Genomic DNA, 19,400 nt, shown 5'->3' with positions numbered 1-19,400 from the left:
GAGTGATTCCGCGTCGGTCACTCATTCACTCACTCAATTCAGTCACTTTGTATTAGTTGAGAAATAAAAGTATTTATTCCACATAACGTCTCATTCATTCTCATAAAACATCTCTCCGGAGGCTGTAAAAGGCACGACGAGAGAGCGACGAGCGAAGCGGGCAGCAACCAACGTTCACCGTGCGAGCTTGCCGTAACATCATTGTAACATTTACTAGCATTTAAAGCAACTCTCTATCTAACTCGACAGTATACACGTGAACTTCCGAAATGAAAATATTCACATTTTACTGATGCTCGTGCATCCCTATGAAACATATAATACATATACTAACTCCAAATTTTTACTCCAGAAAATCCAAGAAACAATATTTATAGTTGAACAAATTATAATCTAATCATCAGATCTAATCATCCCCACGTGTTGCATACACAGTTTCTTTAGCTCTGTTCACGAAAATACGAAAATTCGCGGTCTACTCACAAAGTGGACTCGAGTTCAAACGACTGCAGACGTTCGAACCTACTTGTGAGGTACTCGATCCTATCTCTAGTACGCGGGTTGTTGCGCAGCGAGCCTCCACCTACGGCTATCCGACTATTTTAAATGGCTAGACGCTCGCTGTACACAGGGTGGTCTACGTTAACCTGCAGCACGGGGTCCACCTGTGTGAAGCTTTCGCGTTTCGACGAACAGACGTGCAGGACTCTCGACGATTTGTGTTTTCTTTCATTGTATCGGCTCTGCTTCGTATGCAGGAATGCGCTCGAAGACAGTTCAGAGCTCGGGGGATTCTTGAATTAGCCGGCGGTTGTGCGTTGGTCTTTCCGTTCAGACTCTAGACTGCTAGAGAAACGCAACTATGCAGGGTATGATCTTTAAGATTCCAGCCGCAGACCCGGGAATGTGGAGATCGATCGGTTGCGCGGGCGATGGGCCGTTGATAAGTCGCGGCTGGCTTTGATACGGGCACGTGGTATTTCGCTACGGTGATACGTGAACGAGGAGAAAAGTGGATAATGAATTGATTAGTCACAGTGTTCGCGTATCTTCTAACCGAGAGAAGAATGCCGGTTACCAATTACGCTCTTGAGAGCTTAATGATCTAACTTGCCGATCGTGTTCCGTTTCTCTGACTGTGTCCATCGATTTATTTGTAGTTCCATCAGTCCCATTTGTTTTAATCTATCTGCGGTAAAATCTCCTGCGCTCGAATCGAAGACAGAATTAGCTTGATTAATAGAATTAGCTTGATTAATAGAATTTTCAGACCGCCTTACTTCTCTTCTAAATTCAGGCTTTATTTCAATAACAGTAGGACAAGATTTAGGAATTATTCGAGTTGAGTCAAGTGTGTAATTTGTTTTGTAATTTCGGTTTTGGTTCCGTGTTTGGTTTCACGTCCTCTTGTAATTTTCGAACGATGTACGCTTGGAAAGAGAGTTTTTAAACGGCGTGATAATTGGCGAAACTATCACGTGAATTAATAGTAAGAGAATGGTATAATCTTAGACTTTAAGCCTAATAACAGGAAGCTTGTTTAAATAATAAAACAGTTCAGCCTTCTATATCCGAACTAATAACGAGGCGAAAGTGTTTCAATTAGTGGAATTTTCGGATAATGGAAGAACTACTTTTCTGACGCTAAATTGCATGCATTTACTCAATTATCTAACTAGCGCAAGGTAATTTTTAAGCAGTGGAGTTAGATTCTTTTCAACCATCGAAGTTTCAATTCATTTTGAATGAAATACCGAACTTATTCCATCCGTCCCATCAGCAACTGTTTATAATATTAATAATATTAACTATAATGTGTATAGCATTCAAACCTGCCTTTTTAATTATCATTATTGTTGAATCAATTGCATAGTGAACATTCCAAAAAATGATGTTTCGCTTGTTCACAAAATTTCACCCGTCCGTCATCTATTTTCAGAAGATCGATACTCGCGAAAATTAAATTCAAAGTAAAATAAAATTTGCTTATTGAAACTTAAATCCTACCTACAATCAACCGCTTACAATAATCACGTGACTTTTCAATCCATGAAGAAGAGGCTGCCGAATAAAAACGGCGAGGTAAAAGGGACAAGGAGTTGCAGTAGGTGAGAAAGATCAATGGCGCGTCCATGTGTCATGCAGAAGCGGCAGTTTTTTAAAAGCGAGACGCGTTCGCGCAAAGCGTCGTCGCGTGGGAGCGGCACGTTTTTTCGCGCTGCCACGGCTCCAGAAATAGCTACGCGACGCGGCGGATACTTGGCCGCCGGGCAGAAAATAAGCCGACGGAAGCTCGAAGCACGCGAGCGCCGGTAAACATCCGGCGGAAGGAAAACGCGCGAGCCTCGATGAAATTGAACGAGGCGCGCTCGCTGGCGCGAAAGAGAGAAAGAGTCCCTCCCCTCGCGGCCGATCCCGTACGGCCCGCTAACGAGTGAAACTAGGTGAAAGTAACGAGAGCCTGGTATGGTTCTCCTTATATTCGTACGAGAGTGGCTCGTCCATCGCGCGAGCTCGCGATCTACGATCGAATCGACGATGAAAGAAGCACGGTGGCGGCGGCGTTAACCCCTTGCGCTGGCAATTGGTCCGCGGACCATAACGAGTGACCGAATCGTATACAATAATTCGTCGCTTTCCTTTTCTTTTGAACTCGTCGGTATGATATCGCTGGATAGAAATGATTGAGAAGTAATAAATTTATTATTTGTTCTGCCTGGGTTATACATAAATGTACTTGAAACTGAGAAAATGTTGCAATTTGGGGCAAAAAATTCTTATTCCAGCGCAAGAGATTAAACGGGCAAGATTTTCATTACTATCGTCAGAAGCATCGATGATTATACCGGCGCTGGAAGAAATCAAAGTTTTTAAAGAATGGAAATTTACGATGCAATAGAGGAGCTATTTACACGAGGATGGGTTGAAGTTTTTGCTTCTTCGCTTGAGTGAAGAACGTGTCTTTGCGAAACAACAAGGATACAAACAAACATTCGTTCTTCACTTTCGAGGTTGCACATTTATTTTTCCACGTGATCGTCGTGTGTCGCGATACATTTCCGCCAACGACGCAATTCGTTCGCGAGAAAGCCGACGTGTTTTTCTCGAAACCGTTTCTTCGACGCAGGCTTCATCTCGTCGTTGCGGTTCTATAGCGTGGTGCTTCAAGTTAATTGCGAACAAGTAAGAATCGCTAGGTTTCAATTCTGAGAAAGAGACATTGAACTTTATTGTGGATAAATAAATAATTTTAGAAGAATGAAGAACGAAGAGTTATTTTTTTTTTATCGTTAATTTGTTTCGCAATCATGTGTCTTCTCGTTTACTTTTTATTTTAGTAAAGGCGAAACCTTATATTTTTGAAATCCTTAAAAATAAAAATTTTTTATAAAAATCGATACTGATTAGTTTTATAGTACTAATATAGTTAAAAAGATAATAGGGACAACTTAATCCCAGTCGTTAATGGAAATTTCTTTTAATGCAAGATGATAATACGTAGTAAAAGTTGCGACGTTTAATTTATACTGTAATCGTATGCAAATGATACGTTAAGAGAAAACCGCAATTCACCGTTTAAAATAGACGCGAGCACAATAAATTTTGTGTAACGACCGATTTTCTCCATCTTTGTATGATTAATGCAATTTACTGGAATAAATTAAATACACTGTAGACTCACGTGCAGAAAAGGAAAAAAAATTGCTCTTAATGCCTCGAATAACCGACCAATATATTGGATACCTATAAGATGCAATATCAGAACTATTTTTACAAATATGATTTGTGTTACAAATGATTTTTTCACAAATAATCGTTCATCACTGAACATTACAGAAATAAAGAATAAAGAATAGAAAAGACATAGTTCTGATGCAATGGAAAACACAAGCTTAATGCGTGTAAATAGCAAAACATATAAAGTATAGTAATAGTAAATAACGAAACTCATAGAAACTGATAGATTACTCGAATAAGTAATGATTAATGAAACGATTAATGAAATGATTAATGATTCTATCCATCTCGTTTGCACTTGAATTTGCATAGTGCCCGAAAATTAACGAAGAGCAACGCCTATCGATCACTGTCTCTAACAATTACGACTGTCTACCTCTTTCGCAACAATTATATTTTTCTTCGTCGCCATCGTGGCTACTCCGTAGCTTGTTAATTCAAGGCGTCGCGTAATCGCGTTGCGTGGATTAAATTTAAATTCGCGAGAAGAGACCACGCGTCATAACGCGAGATTCTGAAAATTTTCCATTCTGAGGATATTCTCATCCTTGGAATGCACGTGAACGGCTGCACATTTGCTGTGTCGACTTTTCCGTGGATTATTCGGTCTTTCGTCGACGGAGGAGATATCGAGGACACTTTCACGAAAATTCACGAGCCGCTCGAAGATTCAGTTGCTTTTTACTCGGTTCGTAAACGCGTAACCTGACTCGAAAGACTTGCAAAAAAATTTCATCTCAAAGTGGAGGTTTACAGTAGCAACGGGAGAAGATTTCTTTTTAGCCTTGAGCGTGTTTCAATCCCTCGATAAATTAATTGCGCACGATGAACATAATAAAAATATATAATATATTCTATTTTAAACACTTTAGACATATTATATATATAATATATAATAAAGTATCTAAAATAGAATAATTTTCTGACAGAATTCTATTTTTTTAAATTATTTAAATTCTGTCCATTACTTTTATACTTATTTCCTGTTTAAAGCTCCACGGTATATTCATAATCAACCATTTCTACTCAGGTCATAGTTTTCTTACTTTCTTGCAACAATTTCACGATTACAGGCACAATTTTATTAGACTAAATCCAAGATTGTTTGTCTATGATGACAAAGGAACATTAAATTCCACGTACACGTGTATCTCGAACGAATCTGAGAGGTTAATCGGAACGGAGATTGGGATATTACCCGAGAGATAGGATCCAGAAATCGATTCGATTCAACGTGCTACTTTCCGAGTGGCGAATTCCTCGAAAAACCCATTGGTCTGAGGACGATACCAGACGATTAACGAGGCGTAAAAGCAGACGAGTTAAGCGATCGGCCGGTTAAAAATAGACGCGGATCCGTGACATGTGTTTTTATAAATTGCTACAGGCGGACGCGCCGCTCGTTTCCAAGCACACGCTTCATCCATAAATAATCCTCGATCGCGGATTTTTCGATCACTGCGGAAATAAAAACTCTGCCGACAACTACCGAGTTTCGGATCGTTACGTAATTTTCTAAATCACGACCGCATACTCCGTTCAATTCAACTTCATTGTCAACACGACGAATGAGAATCTTTGAATATGAAATTTCAAATGCGTGTAATACTCGTGAAAGTATTCGTACATTTATCGACACCTTTCGCAAATGCATCAAAATAAATTAATCATGTGAAACATCAAAATTTTTAACTACTCTGAAAATTTGTGCAGAGGTAACAAAAATATTTATAGTAAACGATCATTATATTAATAGTTGTTGCGTGCTTAAGACGACTCTTCACATTTAAGATAGTTAAGATCTATTAGAACTATTCATGTTTGGAAATTGGTTTCAAGTTTTATTGGATTTAAATAGTTTTAGCGTGACACCCGTGTCTCGTTTCAGGATAAAGTCAGTCGAAATGTTTCGGCAAATAATTTTATAGGTTAGAAGACTTCCTCTTCTACCAGGAGTTCTAGAATTAGAAGAGTACCACCTTGAACCATGGCATCATCGTGACGCCAGTGTATACCAATGTTCCATTTTTATCTATCCAAGTTAATTATTAATGTAGCGATTAACATTTTTTTCATTACTATAGAGTACGTAATAGACTCGCATTATATGTATCATTTCTTGCGATCGCAAAGAAACTGGGAAATAAACTCTTCATCTAATCTAGAATGTCATTGAAAAACTGGACCTACGACACTGAAAAAATAGGCTTCAATAATGATTATTAAGATCATTCTGAATATATGTTATCGTAAGATCATAGAGGATTACATATATGTACGTCGTAATAAGAGGAATTAATAATGACTGGATACACTATGACTGAATACCGATTAATTGTTTCTTCTTTCTTCTCTTCTACGTTAAGAATTTATTACAAATTATAATTTGGAGTATAGGAATATAGTCTTGTATGTTGACTTATTTCTTAAGTCACCATTTTAGATATATAAAAATAAAAAAAATTAATAATTATGTAAACTCAATATATTAAATGTTAATATTAACCCGGGATTACCCACCTGGGGGTCTAGCGCAGGTACATCCCGGCGACTAGACCCTCACGTGGGTAATCCCGGGTTAAATTAATATTAATCACGTGGCAGTCAACGTGTTAAAAGCTCAAGTATATTCATACATAGCAAGTCGTTTTTTCCTTTTAAATAACATATTAAAATATGTAAAATACTTTCAGTCATTTAACCACCGAGTTAGATTTATTATATGATCCTCATATTTTCGATACCAATAGTTAATCCATGAAAATAATTGTACAGTTATGTATTTAAGTTAATTATTTAGTACATACCTTTCTTCTCAGTTAATCCTTTGGATGTCTAAAAATTTAATACCGAATGAGGAGCACATAACAAATTAAGACTGCATATATCTTTAAATATATATCGTGATACTAAATTTGAAGCTCTGTCTAATAAGTAAACCAATTATTTCCAATTATTATTTGTACAATACTTTGGTACGGACTAAACACACAAAGAATTAAGTAAAATTAAAATTAAATTAGCTATTTAGCCATCGAGTGAAGTCTATACTAAATAAACACTTATCATAACAATCCTCATAATTTATTGGTCTCTAATAGTCCAACAATCGCGTAGCGTTAATATCTCCCCGCTGGTTATCACCCCGTTTAATCCCAAATGGTACGCGCTACAATTTCACAATTTTACAAGACAGAGAACTATCGTCCATTTATCATTCGCTTGGAAGTGTTCTAACCAGGATCGCGGGTCCAATCTTACGACTTGTTGGAGCTTAGAATAGCACCGAGTCAAGGTGATTTAAGCGAATCGTGAGCTCGTGCCTGGTCGAAAACCCGCGAACGAGACTGTGATGAAGGCGATTCGAAGTAGGAAGACACGAGAGAATGCTTCGACATCGGGGCACCGAATCGAATGCACGCGCTTTGTGTCCATCCCGATCGGGTATAACCGGTTCGATTCGGTTCGCCTGGTGATCGATGCGTTTCTAGATCCTGTTCTGCGTTACGTGCCTCGGACCTAGGTTAATCCACGGGGTTTAAGTTATCTCGGGCTCGAGATAACTTGGACCCAAGATAGCTTCGATAGCGATAGTTCAAGGCTCAACCGAGGACTAACCTAGCTCGATCTTAAGTACTATCCACTTAAGCGTGAGATGAGCTCCGTTTGAGACTGTGAAGCGAAATAATGATGGAATTCCTACTAGATTGTTAATAGGCGGGGTGTAACTTAAAGTCGGATGGAATTGCGCTATGAATCCGATTCGATCTTATTTCAATACATTGGTTTATATAGTATACATTACAATATATATAAATATATTTTTATATAAGTATATTTAAGTGTAGTATATTATATTATAATATTATAATGTTACCGGGCAAAAATTTAGATACTCTTTCACTAAATTTCTATTTCATTTAGTATTTTTTGGTTAGATATATACTATACAATGACAGTATATCTAACCAAAAATAAATTCCTCTACTACAATACTTTAAGCGAGGGAATCGCAGTTGATATTGAAAAACTAAAAGATCTACACTGATTAAAACTCTAAAATAAAGACGATCCGATACATTAAAATTGCCGATACCTTTCACGTCTACCGGCACTATTAACACTCTCATTTGCAAGAATGTTTCGGCGTGAAGGCGATCGTTGCACGCTGCAAAAGGAGAAACAGGACGAGGAAGCATGGCGGAGGGTCCCAGGAGGAAGGCACGATGCTAATTTTTCAGGCGGCCCCGCCGATCGAAGCCCCGAAGCGCGGGCATCGCGTGTTCCTAGCGTCGCACGAACGGAAAGCTCTGAAACGCACACAGCCGCGCGCGGAAGCAGCCCGTAATTATATTGTCACGCCGCGGGTGTTCAATTTGTCGACGAACATCCGCCTCCCCCGCGTTCTTCGTTAACCACCTTTGGCCGCCGCCTCTACCTCTTCGACAACTTCGACGCTACCTTCCTCCTCGCCTTTACAACCCCGTTACAATTACTCTCTCAGCTGCGTTCTCACGCTTTTGGACGAACGAGACTCCCACAGGATCGGTGGATTTCCGTGCGTTTTGTAGGAGATTTAAAAATCAACAATTGTACAGAATGGCGAGAAAGTGTGTGTAAATAAACTCAAAATATAGTGCGTGTATATAGTCCGTATAACACATTTAGAAGGTAAAGGTATTTTTTATTTTTTTGTTTTATTTGCATAAAAATCCACAGTCTAGCGATCGGGTCGAATGATGTTAACATTCTACTATCTAACTATTATAACTAAGAAGTAACTATCGATGACTAAAGTGTGAATGTTGTATCAGATAAGATTGCAATGGGGGGGAATTTGTAATACAATAAAGACAACACAAGTTCTCTTATTTCATAGATGATCGTTCAAACTTTTAAAAATCTACTGATGTAAATCTAGATTTTCACGGAACATTATAAATTTGACATTTTTATTTAAATTAATCTGTAAATAAATAAATAAATAAATAAATAAATAAATATTAATCTATGAATAAATTATATTTAAGAAATTAGGGACGAATTAACTTGTCTTCGTCTCGGTTTAGAGATTAAAATTAAAAATTGGCAAATAGCCCACGACTAAAATTACCAGCAACTAAAGTATTTTGTATCGGAAAGATTAAGATATAAATTATATATACTCAGCATCACCGATGTAATCAGCGTTTTATCAAAAATTTCTGAAAGTCAGTGTTGTAAATTTCTGTAAAAGAAATTTCTCTTACGAGCTTTTGGTCTGAGAGTTGTAGCGTTGAGGGGACGCTGAGGTAATTTTAAAACGACTCCTGCTATTTTTAAGATCGTCGAGTTATTTCGGCATTGGATATTTCATAGACAAATAATAGACGAGGAATAATTTTAGAAGGCTGAGAAGAGCTAAGAATAAAGTGTGCAGACGAAACTGGTTTTCGTACGAGGAAATATAATTTTTCTGAATTGTGAATGTAATTGAAACTTAATCGAGCACTGATAGATTTCGCTTTTTCAACATATAAAATGTCCAATTTTTTAATATTAATTTTCTAAACTTTTTGTGGGACAGTATTATAAAATTTGTTAACGTTTGAAGATTCGAGTTGTAGAATGCGAAAGTGACAACTCTGTTGTAATTATAGAAATTGTAACCTTTTTTAAAACCTCAGTCTTCTTCTAGAGTTATCTTACATCTGCATATATATCAGTTTCTCAAGTACATCCCCTTATTGAATTAGGATCGTAATAATTATACTAGTTAATAAAACTTTTTATTAAATTATATACAATTTCTGCTAAAAATTCGTAAGACGTTGTGGTGCTAATTCAATGATTAAGGGCTATCTCGATACACTGAATATCTAACGTGAAATCCGACGAATAATTCGACGTATGATTTGTTCCTGATTAAACTTTTTTGTCAATGTAATACACAACGAATATTGACCTGTTCGAGTAAACGTAACACACACACACACACACATACATACACACAAAAGAGCTGAGTTATCGAAACGACTGCTGTCTAGACAAAGCGTGGGATCAACGAATCGTCGAGCGAAAATCCAGTTTCGTCGAGACAACGTGCAGTGCAAGCGTTGTCTTAAATAGCGTTAAAAGTACTTACATAACTAATCATGGGTATGTTGCGGGACTGAGCGACTATGGCTTCAACGTAGCACGAGCCTTCTGGTCCAAAGAAGGCTGCAACCCCGTCGCAGATCATATCGATCATTGCCTTGGTGGCTTCCACGGTTTCTCCCCTCGTGTCGCTCCATCGCATTACCAGCTTTACGTTTGGCAATATGTTCGGGTCACTGTTGATCTGAAATGAAAATTCAACAGCTGATTAGTCGAAATTTCGAATTTTTTTTTCTAGCTAAATATTAAAGTAATTATTGGAGTATTATTAGAACTCAGTACACTGTCCATTAATTTTACATTACATTTTTTGTTTGGGTTTTGAATTAATTCTTGAAAATATTTTAAAAGGATCGATACTCGTTACAATGTCGAACAACATTAATTAAGTTAGTTTCGTGTGATACACAGTTGTACGAGGTACGTATCTTTTGTTTTAATTTATCCAAATTTTGATATTAAATGTTTCTAGTATTGTAAAATTATATTACATATAATTTTATTAATTTCCATTATATATGTACAATTTTATTCTATTACATATTATATCATATTTTCCTAATTTCACCGAAAACACGTAAATTTATCTGACACAAAGATCCAATGAAAAATTGTTGCATCGAATCTTTAATTGTTTCAAGCCACAACCACACTATCGAAACTACAACGACGGAGCGTATAAAGTTATGGTTGTTTTACGTAATCACCGCAAGCTTTATGCAACGTATTACGAGGCCTACCATCTTATTGAATTACAATAATTAAACGATGTCACGGGATAGCGATCATTGCGAACCGTGGGTTAGCATACTTAGCCTACTTAATTGTTTCCAGTAATGCCCCAGCTCGACTGATTTAATGAAACTAATTGCGTTACCATAACCGCTGTCGTAAATATTCACTCTCGTACCAACGATGATAGATATTGTGACCATGATGTACAAATCACGAGATCAGAATCGAATAATGCACGACAATGTATCAACGATATGGTAATTGATTTGGAATAATGATTTCCAATGTGTATCTGGTCTATTAAATTTTATTGTAATCTTAAAATAAGTTTCCAATGTGTATCTGGTCTATTAAATTTTATTGTAATCTTAAAATAAATGACACATTTTCATAAATGTAGGTAATTTGAACAATGACAAGTTCTAGAATATTATTTTTACGAGGTTTAAATCTTTGCACTCAACAAATCTGTACAATAATTTTCAATTGCGTTGAAATCCTTCTATTCTAACCTTAGTTAATAATGAACTGACGTTACTAAATAAAAAAAAGAAAAAATAAATAAAAATGTTTCTATCATTTCCCTGCAATCTTCTTCACTGTAAATAAATATACAGAAGAATAATAATCTCTTCAACAGCATGTATAACTATTAATAAAATCCATTGTGCCTAATAGCGAGAAAGTCACTATATCATATGGTTATCATACGTTATTTTGACTTTCGTTAGTTACAGCGTTCCATAATACGCGCGCGGGTCGATTTTCCTCGGCTCTTGACTTTCGATGGTATTCCCTTCGCGTTGGAATAAATTTCTGCCCGGCAGGAACGTCGATTAAAGTTCAATTCGTAATGTTAGCCGCGCGATGTGTCCCGGTTCTTCGCGAGCATTCCTCCGACACTCTTACGCTCGCATCCGGCTCGCGTTTATGCCGTGTACGAGGCCGGCGTGTGCGCTGCCTTATTATGCAAATCTCGAATTCAAACAAACAATACTTTTTCCAGGTAGTTGCTAGTGCTATAGCAGCGTCGTCGAGTCAAAACTTATATAGGTATCGATCGACAAATTCTTTTCGTGCACTACTGTTGTTCGATTTCACGTACTTTTGATAAAAATTCCTTTGGAATTCGAGAGGTTTCATGAGAGATGAAACTTTTCTTCGTTACCTCAGATTTTTCTGCTGAAGGCTTGACAAAGCTAAATAAGCTTCTGTTCTTGAATTTTTTTTTGCCGTAGATTTGTTAATGTGCTTTTTATCTCTAGAACTGGGATTTAGAGAAAAAAAAAGCCTGACCTCCACAAGTCAAAATTTACCTCTACGTGCATAAATAATTAGACACTTACAACTAGCAATTTGCATAGTTTCGACGACTGACGAATGACGTTCTTTTCAAGTTTCATATTTATTTCTGATATAAGCTGATTCAACAGTGAATGAACAGGTTTAAAGCTGTCTATGTTGTACACCAATATACATTTTAGAATAAATATTCTGTCATTCCTACACACACTTTTAAATTCGTTTTCTTTCTCTTAATCAACATAATCATTCGTCAACAATGAAAATTCAAAATGTTTTATAATATAATATAATACCAAAGTTTTTCAACAAGCGCTCGAATATTTTCGTGAACCGCCGAACACAAAGAATTTAAATTGTACAAATAAAATATACACACCAAACGCGTGATAAACGCTTCAAGCTAACGGGAGAGCAGAATTCTAAAGACTCGAACTTGATTCGAATTTTCTCAATCAAATTTTACAACACCATCGATGACTAAAAGCTTCGAAACATTTCCGCCGTTCTAAGGAACAATTAACAGAAAAGAGCACGTCGATTAATTTCCTCGAAGTTCTAAGAAAATCCAACCAATCATCCACGCCAGTATTTCTCCATCGTTGAATTTTTTTTCAAATTCTGCGTAGGCAATGACCACATAGCCCGTGGCGACGGTCACAGCAATCGCGTTAGTTCTGTCGACACTTGCAGATCGGTTCAGTCACATGGTGGGAGTATCGGCAGTCGATGGCTTAATTGCACGCACGCATCTCGCGGCATTGTTCTTGGAACGAGCTAAGAACGCGATGTGATCAATTACGTACACGCATACGTCGGTTACACAACGAAAGCAATCGAAACGCGTGGTATTAGAAAATCTAGTGAAATTAGAAAATCGACGATGATTTTCTATATCGAGCGCAATGATGGGATTTTCAGACATTTTCGAATCTGTACGTTTGACGCTTTGAAGCTGCTGTTGATTGAAGCTTAATGCTGCTGAAAGCCTCGCTAAGTTTCGCGCCCTGAAAGTTTCGAAAGACTTTGATGGTCTTAATTGTGTTGAAAGTCATGATCGACTTTGATTGTCTCGAGTTTATTTCTTTTGTAATACGCAGCAGGTGGGAAAGTAAGGATGACAATTTCATCCTTGAAAATTGTGAAAATTATGAAAATTCGAACACCTCTGAAAACATTAAAAAATGTTTTCCACGACAATTGAAATTTGCTTTTTAAACATTCCGTCATCTAATCATAATGTACAAAGTTTAACATATTTGCGCAGCAAGTTTCAAAGAATCATCGTAACGTTAGGGATGTATCGCTTAATGTTAATATTCAGAGATCAATAAAAATGGCAAAAGAAAACAGAAATTATGTAACAAGTTCCAAGAGATTATTGTAAGAAGGAGAGTTAAATATTCCAGACGACGATAGATCTAGCGATAAAAAAAAAGTTCAATATTTAAAATGAAACTGATACCAAAATAAAACCAACTGAATCGTTATATGACTTTTTCCTTACGAAGTTATAATAATTTAAAATATCGGCAACTTTTCGTCGTTTCTGGTGAAAGAAACGAGGTGTTCTCGAATGTTTATCCCTATTTACGTGTGAAATTCATGAGTTTTCGTGCAGCTTCGTTCCAAAACCAGAGAGAAGTAACCGTTAAAGCGGTTCTGAAGAGCGACGCTATAAAAAATCATTGCTCTTCCCGTTGGATGGTTCGCATTCCTGGCTTTGCACCTGCCCTAACGACCGCCGAATTCGCCCCGCGGAATGTGTATAATAAGTGTCTCCCACTCTTTTTCCTCTTTTTCTGCAACTGCTGGTGAAAGTTGACATTCGTCATCCTGATCGCGATTGATCATTAATAGACAACACGATTGAAATTGAAAAAAATTTTGTTTCAATTCAGTGAATGATCAAGTTGATAATTAATTGACATTTAACTGCGAATATCTTATTGCTTAAATTCACCTATTCACCTTGGAATTTTCTTTTGCGATGAATCGACTTAATGTAACTAAGTAATTTATTTTTGGAGAATCGACTATTAATCGCAAATTGAAATAACTAAAAATACGCTCAAATCAAATATAATGAAGCTAAATGAAAATGAAACAACTGATTAATTGCAAAGTAAATTAAAATTGAGATTAAATCAGATTGAAGTTCAGTTGAAATGAAGTTGAAATTAAAATTAAAACAGACTTTATCTCTCAAGGTTTCCATATTACGTAACAATTTTTTGGGATACGAAAATTAAAAAATATTTTATACAAATTTACAAACGTTTGTAGATAATAACAAAATTTTGACATAGTCTCTTAAAATTGAGCGAGTCTTTAAAATAAATTCGAACCAAGATCAAATCAAATAGAACGAAGTTTTATTAAGTTTCAACTGAATTTAGTTTTATTAAATTCGCAATTCAAAGAAAGTTAAAATTAAATTGAAACAAAATGGCAATTAACAAATATTGAAGTTGATCTATGTGTCTTCCGAGGGGCTCGTATATGTTAAACAAAGGATTTACGAATGTAGAGCCACGCTGTATTTACGAGACCAGAAAATTGGCTGACAACGAAGAGACAAACATTTATATCAGTCCCATTAAAAAAGCGTGAGATCAGAGGACTCTGTTCTGTGAAAAGCTGTCTGAGCATGAAACAATATTCGCAGACAGTGTACACTCGCGTTGTTGCCACTGGCAGGGTTTCACCAATCAGCTTATTTTCGAGTAATTGAAGGGCGTCCGGTCGTGGAAGGCTGTGGACGACCGAATGCCAACCATCAGGGTCGGTAAGAACGACTTTGCCATGATTCGTCGCGTGCACTCAGAAAAAAAGAGACAAAAAAAAAACAAAAAAAATAGAAATTCAATGGTAATATTGTACGTAGTTATGAATATCTAACCACTAATTTAAATATCGTAAAAACTCAACCGACTGAGTTAAATGATCATATATTTTGTTTATATGTCGACTTTGAAGTGATTTATTTGATCTCGTTGGACAATTATTTGTCATTATACATATAGCAAGAGTTCGTAGAACGAAAACGATACTTGTTTGACTTTTTAAATTCTCAGATGACAAATTACGTTAGTAATGTAATGGATAAATGGTGAAGAATTCGAGGCGTGAGGTATTTCCTTCCCGAAAGTCTTTATTCGACTGTCGGATTGTCGTCCGATCAAACATTCCCCTTCCCAGGCACAAACCTCTTCCCGGAACATAAACAGTTTGTTCCTATGGCGATCGTCCCAATGATCACCTACAGTAATTTAGTGTCTATAATAGTAATGTTTAGTAATGAAGTCTAATATGGCAGATATTACAGCAATTGAATTACATCTTGATTTATTGTTTAATGAATATTAATAAGTTCTGCGAAAGCAACTTTTGTCACAAAATTGGATACAGTTCTGGAAGTTGAAGATGTTGGAATATTATTTTTCTCTTCTTATTTGTTCTTTTCTTTTTTTTTTTTTTAGAAGAAAATATCAGTGGGGCAAAGACAAAGGACATATATTCGAATAAGTAAATTTAGACGACAGGAATTCAAATAATTAACAAGCTAAAATTTTGTTTAAATAAATAAAAGAATTAATCAAAAAACAAGCAATTTACATAATTAGGATTCATATTAAAATTCATATTCATGTATCAACTGAAATTCTTTTACATGATAGAAACTGACGTTCCCAAAGATATCACTTTCGTATAAATAAATAAAAATTCACTCGATAAGAGTGAAACCATCAACCGTTTCATTTATATAATAATTAGTTACTCGCATAAGTAGATTCAGTCGACATCAACTGAAACTTCGTTCAAATAAATCAAATTCGTGTAATAGGGATTCATGTTTGCATAAGTAGATTCAGTCACGTTTGTACAAGTAGATTCAGACGGTAGAAATTCACTTAGTCAGACATTAATAGTTTCCTTCACTCAATAGTACACGCTTGTGTTTCAATAAATTCAATTGGCAGGAGTTCCGTGTAATCAGATACTAATTAAATTTTCACTGAAATAAATCAAGCTCGTACAAGAATTTTTGACAGTCTTTCTCTTCTGTCTACAATTTTTATGAACACACGTGCCTGTTGTTGACTGCTGAGAGAATCTAGAATTCACTCAATCAGATTAAAATTCGACAAATTAACATTAATCGTAACATTTACAACTCGGAGGAATCAAACGAAGCTACTAGACAGCTCGTTAAACTCTTGGTCGAGTGAAATCGTTTCGGGTGAATCACGAGCGCGTGCGACAGCTGCGATCATCTCGCGGTCTTCAAAAAAAAGAAAAGTCTCGAGAATAATTGAATCACTCGCAAGAAACCGCGCGCGTCAATTCAAAATATTCTCGTTTCGCTATTTACACTTATTATTGCCTGACGTAAAACTAGTTTACATCGTGGGAGTGTGTCATAGTGAATTCCAGCAATTTTATCTTTTTTCATCTTTCTTTTTTTCCCCGCTTCGCGAGTATCGCCGGCAGCGAGGCAAAGCGCACCTGCGTGCAAAACCATTGAAACGAGCGAACGTGTTAAGCCCGATTCACGCGCGGCGACGACTTTCCTTCTTCGACGCTGGCGACGAGACGAAAACGACCATGTTAATTGAAACTGGCCTCGATTCAGACCGATGAAAATGATCTCACGCTCGTTCGAAGATTCAAATGTCGCAGATAAAACTGCCGCCACTCTTGTTTGCGTTCAAGTATAGCAATCGAATGTATGTATTAAGGTTAGGAGAGGAGAGCACGACGAGACGGCACGACGTAATACTCCTGTAAACGTTGATTTCGAGAATATTAAGGCACGAAAACTAGGTCACGAATTACCAACCAACGACTCAATAACGTCGCAGTATTTTCATTCGATATATCGAGCGGTATCTCGAGAGTCTTGAAAACGTTCGAAGTTACCTAATATAATATTGATTCGATAAAAATGTTTCTTCAAGGGTGCTGTTCTTTTCTCTCACTCTGACAACCGTGTGAAATGTAATGTTACTAGCTAATATAGATATAGAATAATTACGGTAAATATGTATGATTGTCTCGATCGTATTTGTTTGAATGTAAATTAATTTTGTAATATCGTTGACACTTTTAATAGCTCTTCTCTTTTAGAAAGAAATTAACTAGCATACTTAATTTTAAATACACGTATAATGTGATAATGTGGAATTCAATATTTTTTAAAAAGATTCCTGTAACATACATGTATGTCGAAAAGATCATTTGTGACTGATTGATAAGGCATTGAATTTTAAAATTATTCTTTCTTTTATTATACATTCATCCTCCGGAGATCGCGGTTGATCCAACAGATGCATGTAAAATCCAATTATAAGTATTTGTATAGTTAGCAGTTATCTAGTTTAATTATATCTACATATATTTCATATTAATTTTAGTACGATTAAAAATTTTTTACACGTCTGTAGAGCCTTCTTGCAAAAATTGGCACAGATTTTAACGTACTGTAATAATATATCCGTTAATATTCTATATCTATATGTGTACACTTTCAATTTTGGATCATACAGAGGGTTAACCATCTCGAGGAATCGGCGATCACGCCAACTCGAGCGTATTAGAAGCGAGCGTGGCCGCACGTGGAAAAACTTTCACCGCGCGGCTAAAAATACAATCCGCATTATTTCTCTCCGTTATGAAACGGTGGCTGTTGGTGTTAACGAAAGTAAAAATACAACTCGACTTTGGTCCACGTACCAAAATAACTGCCGCGATTTTTCACTTTGAATGTAAAAATGCGCGGCTACGTACATATTTCCAACTACGTCGTAATATTCGCGCGTGTGAGTTGAGCTTAAGGTCCAAAGTAACGAGCACAGAGGCCGACATTGCGATCGCGATGCTTACTCTTGCGTAGCGTGTCCAAGTACATAAATAAACGCGCGCAAAGCTCGTTTCCTGCACCTTTCGACGTACGTCACACCACACACCGCTTGTTACACACTCGTTTCATACTTGCCTAGTCCCTTCGATCGAATATTTCGAGTATACATGGGATTTTGGTGAGTTTTCGTTAGAATATATATCGATACGTTATCGAGCTGAATTGCCAAGAGTTGCTCGTTAACAACGTATTTTTCTCTTATAAACCGGTTTTTCTTTCGTGCACTCGGTTTTTACTTGCGCGCTTAGTTCGCTATTTTCGCTGTTAATTCTTACGAATGGGGCTGTTGCTCACACTTATCGGAGAACAATTTTTACATAAAGTGTTACGAGTCTTTTTTCTCAACAAACTATAGCCGACTAATTTCCTTTTATGAGATCCTTTCTAACTTGCACAAACTTTCATTTACATATTTTACGAAAAGTCATTTAAATCTCTAAAAATTCACAGTTTTGTATCTAGAAAATTTCTAACAAAAATTATAAATTTGGTCATTTCGACCGAACCTTGGTAGTTCCAGTGTTAATATTTTTTTTATTTTGCGTATCTTTTTATATTTTTACGCACAGTGTCCGCGTTCTGTAGATTTTTGTATTCTCCAAAAATGTATAAAAGATCACAAGGCGATCAGAATTTCGTCTCACGGAAGGAACCGGAGCAACAACGCTCTTTCGCTCCTCGGATCTCGAAACGGGGCGGCAAGTTTAAACGGGACGCGGATCTCTTGGAGCGGGGATGAGGAAGGCGCGAGAAATAAAAAGCTGACCACGATTCGGAACGTTCGGTTCCCGATAGCCACGGTGAGATACCAGTATCCCCAGAATAATTATCGGCGTAACGGCAATCCATCTTTGATGTAACTTGTTATTTCCAAAGAGTAGAACCGGATACGCGCCGGGCCGTGATACGATCGGCCGGTTATTTCGACGATTCCCAGAGGTTTCTCAACACCCTTCTACGCCGCGTTTACGGTTGCAAAAGAAAGTACGAGCTCGTTTCGAACTAAATAAAAAGCTGGAGAACGAAACTAACCTTCTTCTTCTTCTTCGTCTGGAGCAAAAGAAGCAGAAGCACAAGAAGAAAAAGAAGAAGAAGAATCGAAACTAAAAGTAGAAGAAGGAAGAGGAAGAAAGGAGGGAGAAAGAAAAGAGCAAGTGGAGTAAAAAAAAGAAACGTAAAAAGGGGGAAGAAGGTAGACACCGAGAGGAAGATCGAGGGAGGAGAGAAGGTTTCTCGATCGCGAGCGAATTCTTCTCACGGTTGCGAGAGCGCGCAGTTTCGTCGGCGGACGCGTGGGCGGACCGGCGAATAATGCCGGTCTTGTATTTTTAAACCCTCGCACGAATCGGCATCTCCAGGGAGGAAGAGAGAGAGAGAGAGAGAAAGAGAGACAGAGAGAGAGAGAGATGCCGGGTCACTCTGCACGTTGCACACAGCTCCCGCGCGCTGCAGCCGGGAGAGCGCACCTTTCTCTTTTTCTTTTTTTCTCGTACGGGGAGAAGAGAGGCTCGCCGCGCGGCGAAAACGATCTCACGGTCCTTGGTGTGCGCGCTCGCGACCGCGC

At 37.2% G+C, this 19,400-nt stretch overlaps 1 protein-coding gene across 2 annotated transcripts in view; it reads right to left on the bottom strand.

Moving 5' to 3' along the window:
• Positions 1-19,400, bottom strand: part of LOC122536447 (receptor-type guanylate cyclase Gyc76C-like) — a 106,926-nt gene that overhangs the window by 47,566 nt on the left and 39,960 nt on the right. For both annotated transcript variants that reach the window (XM_043668822.1, XM_043668823.1), the window contains exon 4: positions 9,863-10,060. In XM_043668822.1, coding sequence (XP_043524757.1) covers positions 9,863-10,060 — 198 coding nt within the window. The remainder of the gene's footprint in view (positions 1-9,862; positions 10,061-19,400) is intronic.

This window comes from Frieseomelitta varia, unplaced genomic scaffold (genome assembly GCF_011392965.1).
Source record: "Frieseomelitta varia isolate USP_RPSP 00005682 unplaced genomic scaffold, Fvar_1.2 scaffold_835, whole genome shotgun sequence".
Classification (NCBI taxonomy): Eukaryota; Metazoa; Arthropoda; class Insecta; order Hymenoptera; family Apidae; genus Frieseomelitta; species Frieseomelitta varia.
Note: the sequence above shows the minus strand (reverse complement) of the source record. Positions and strands in the feature narration are given on the sequence as shown.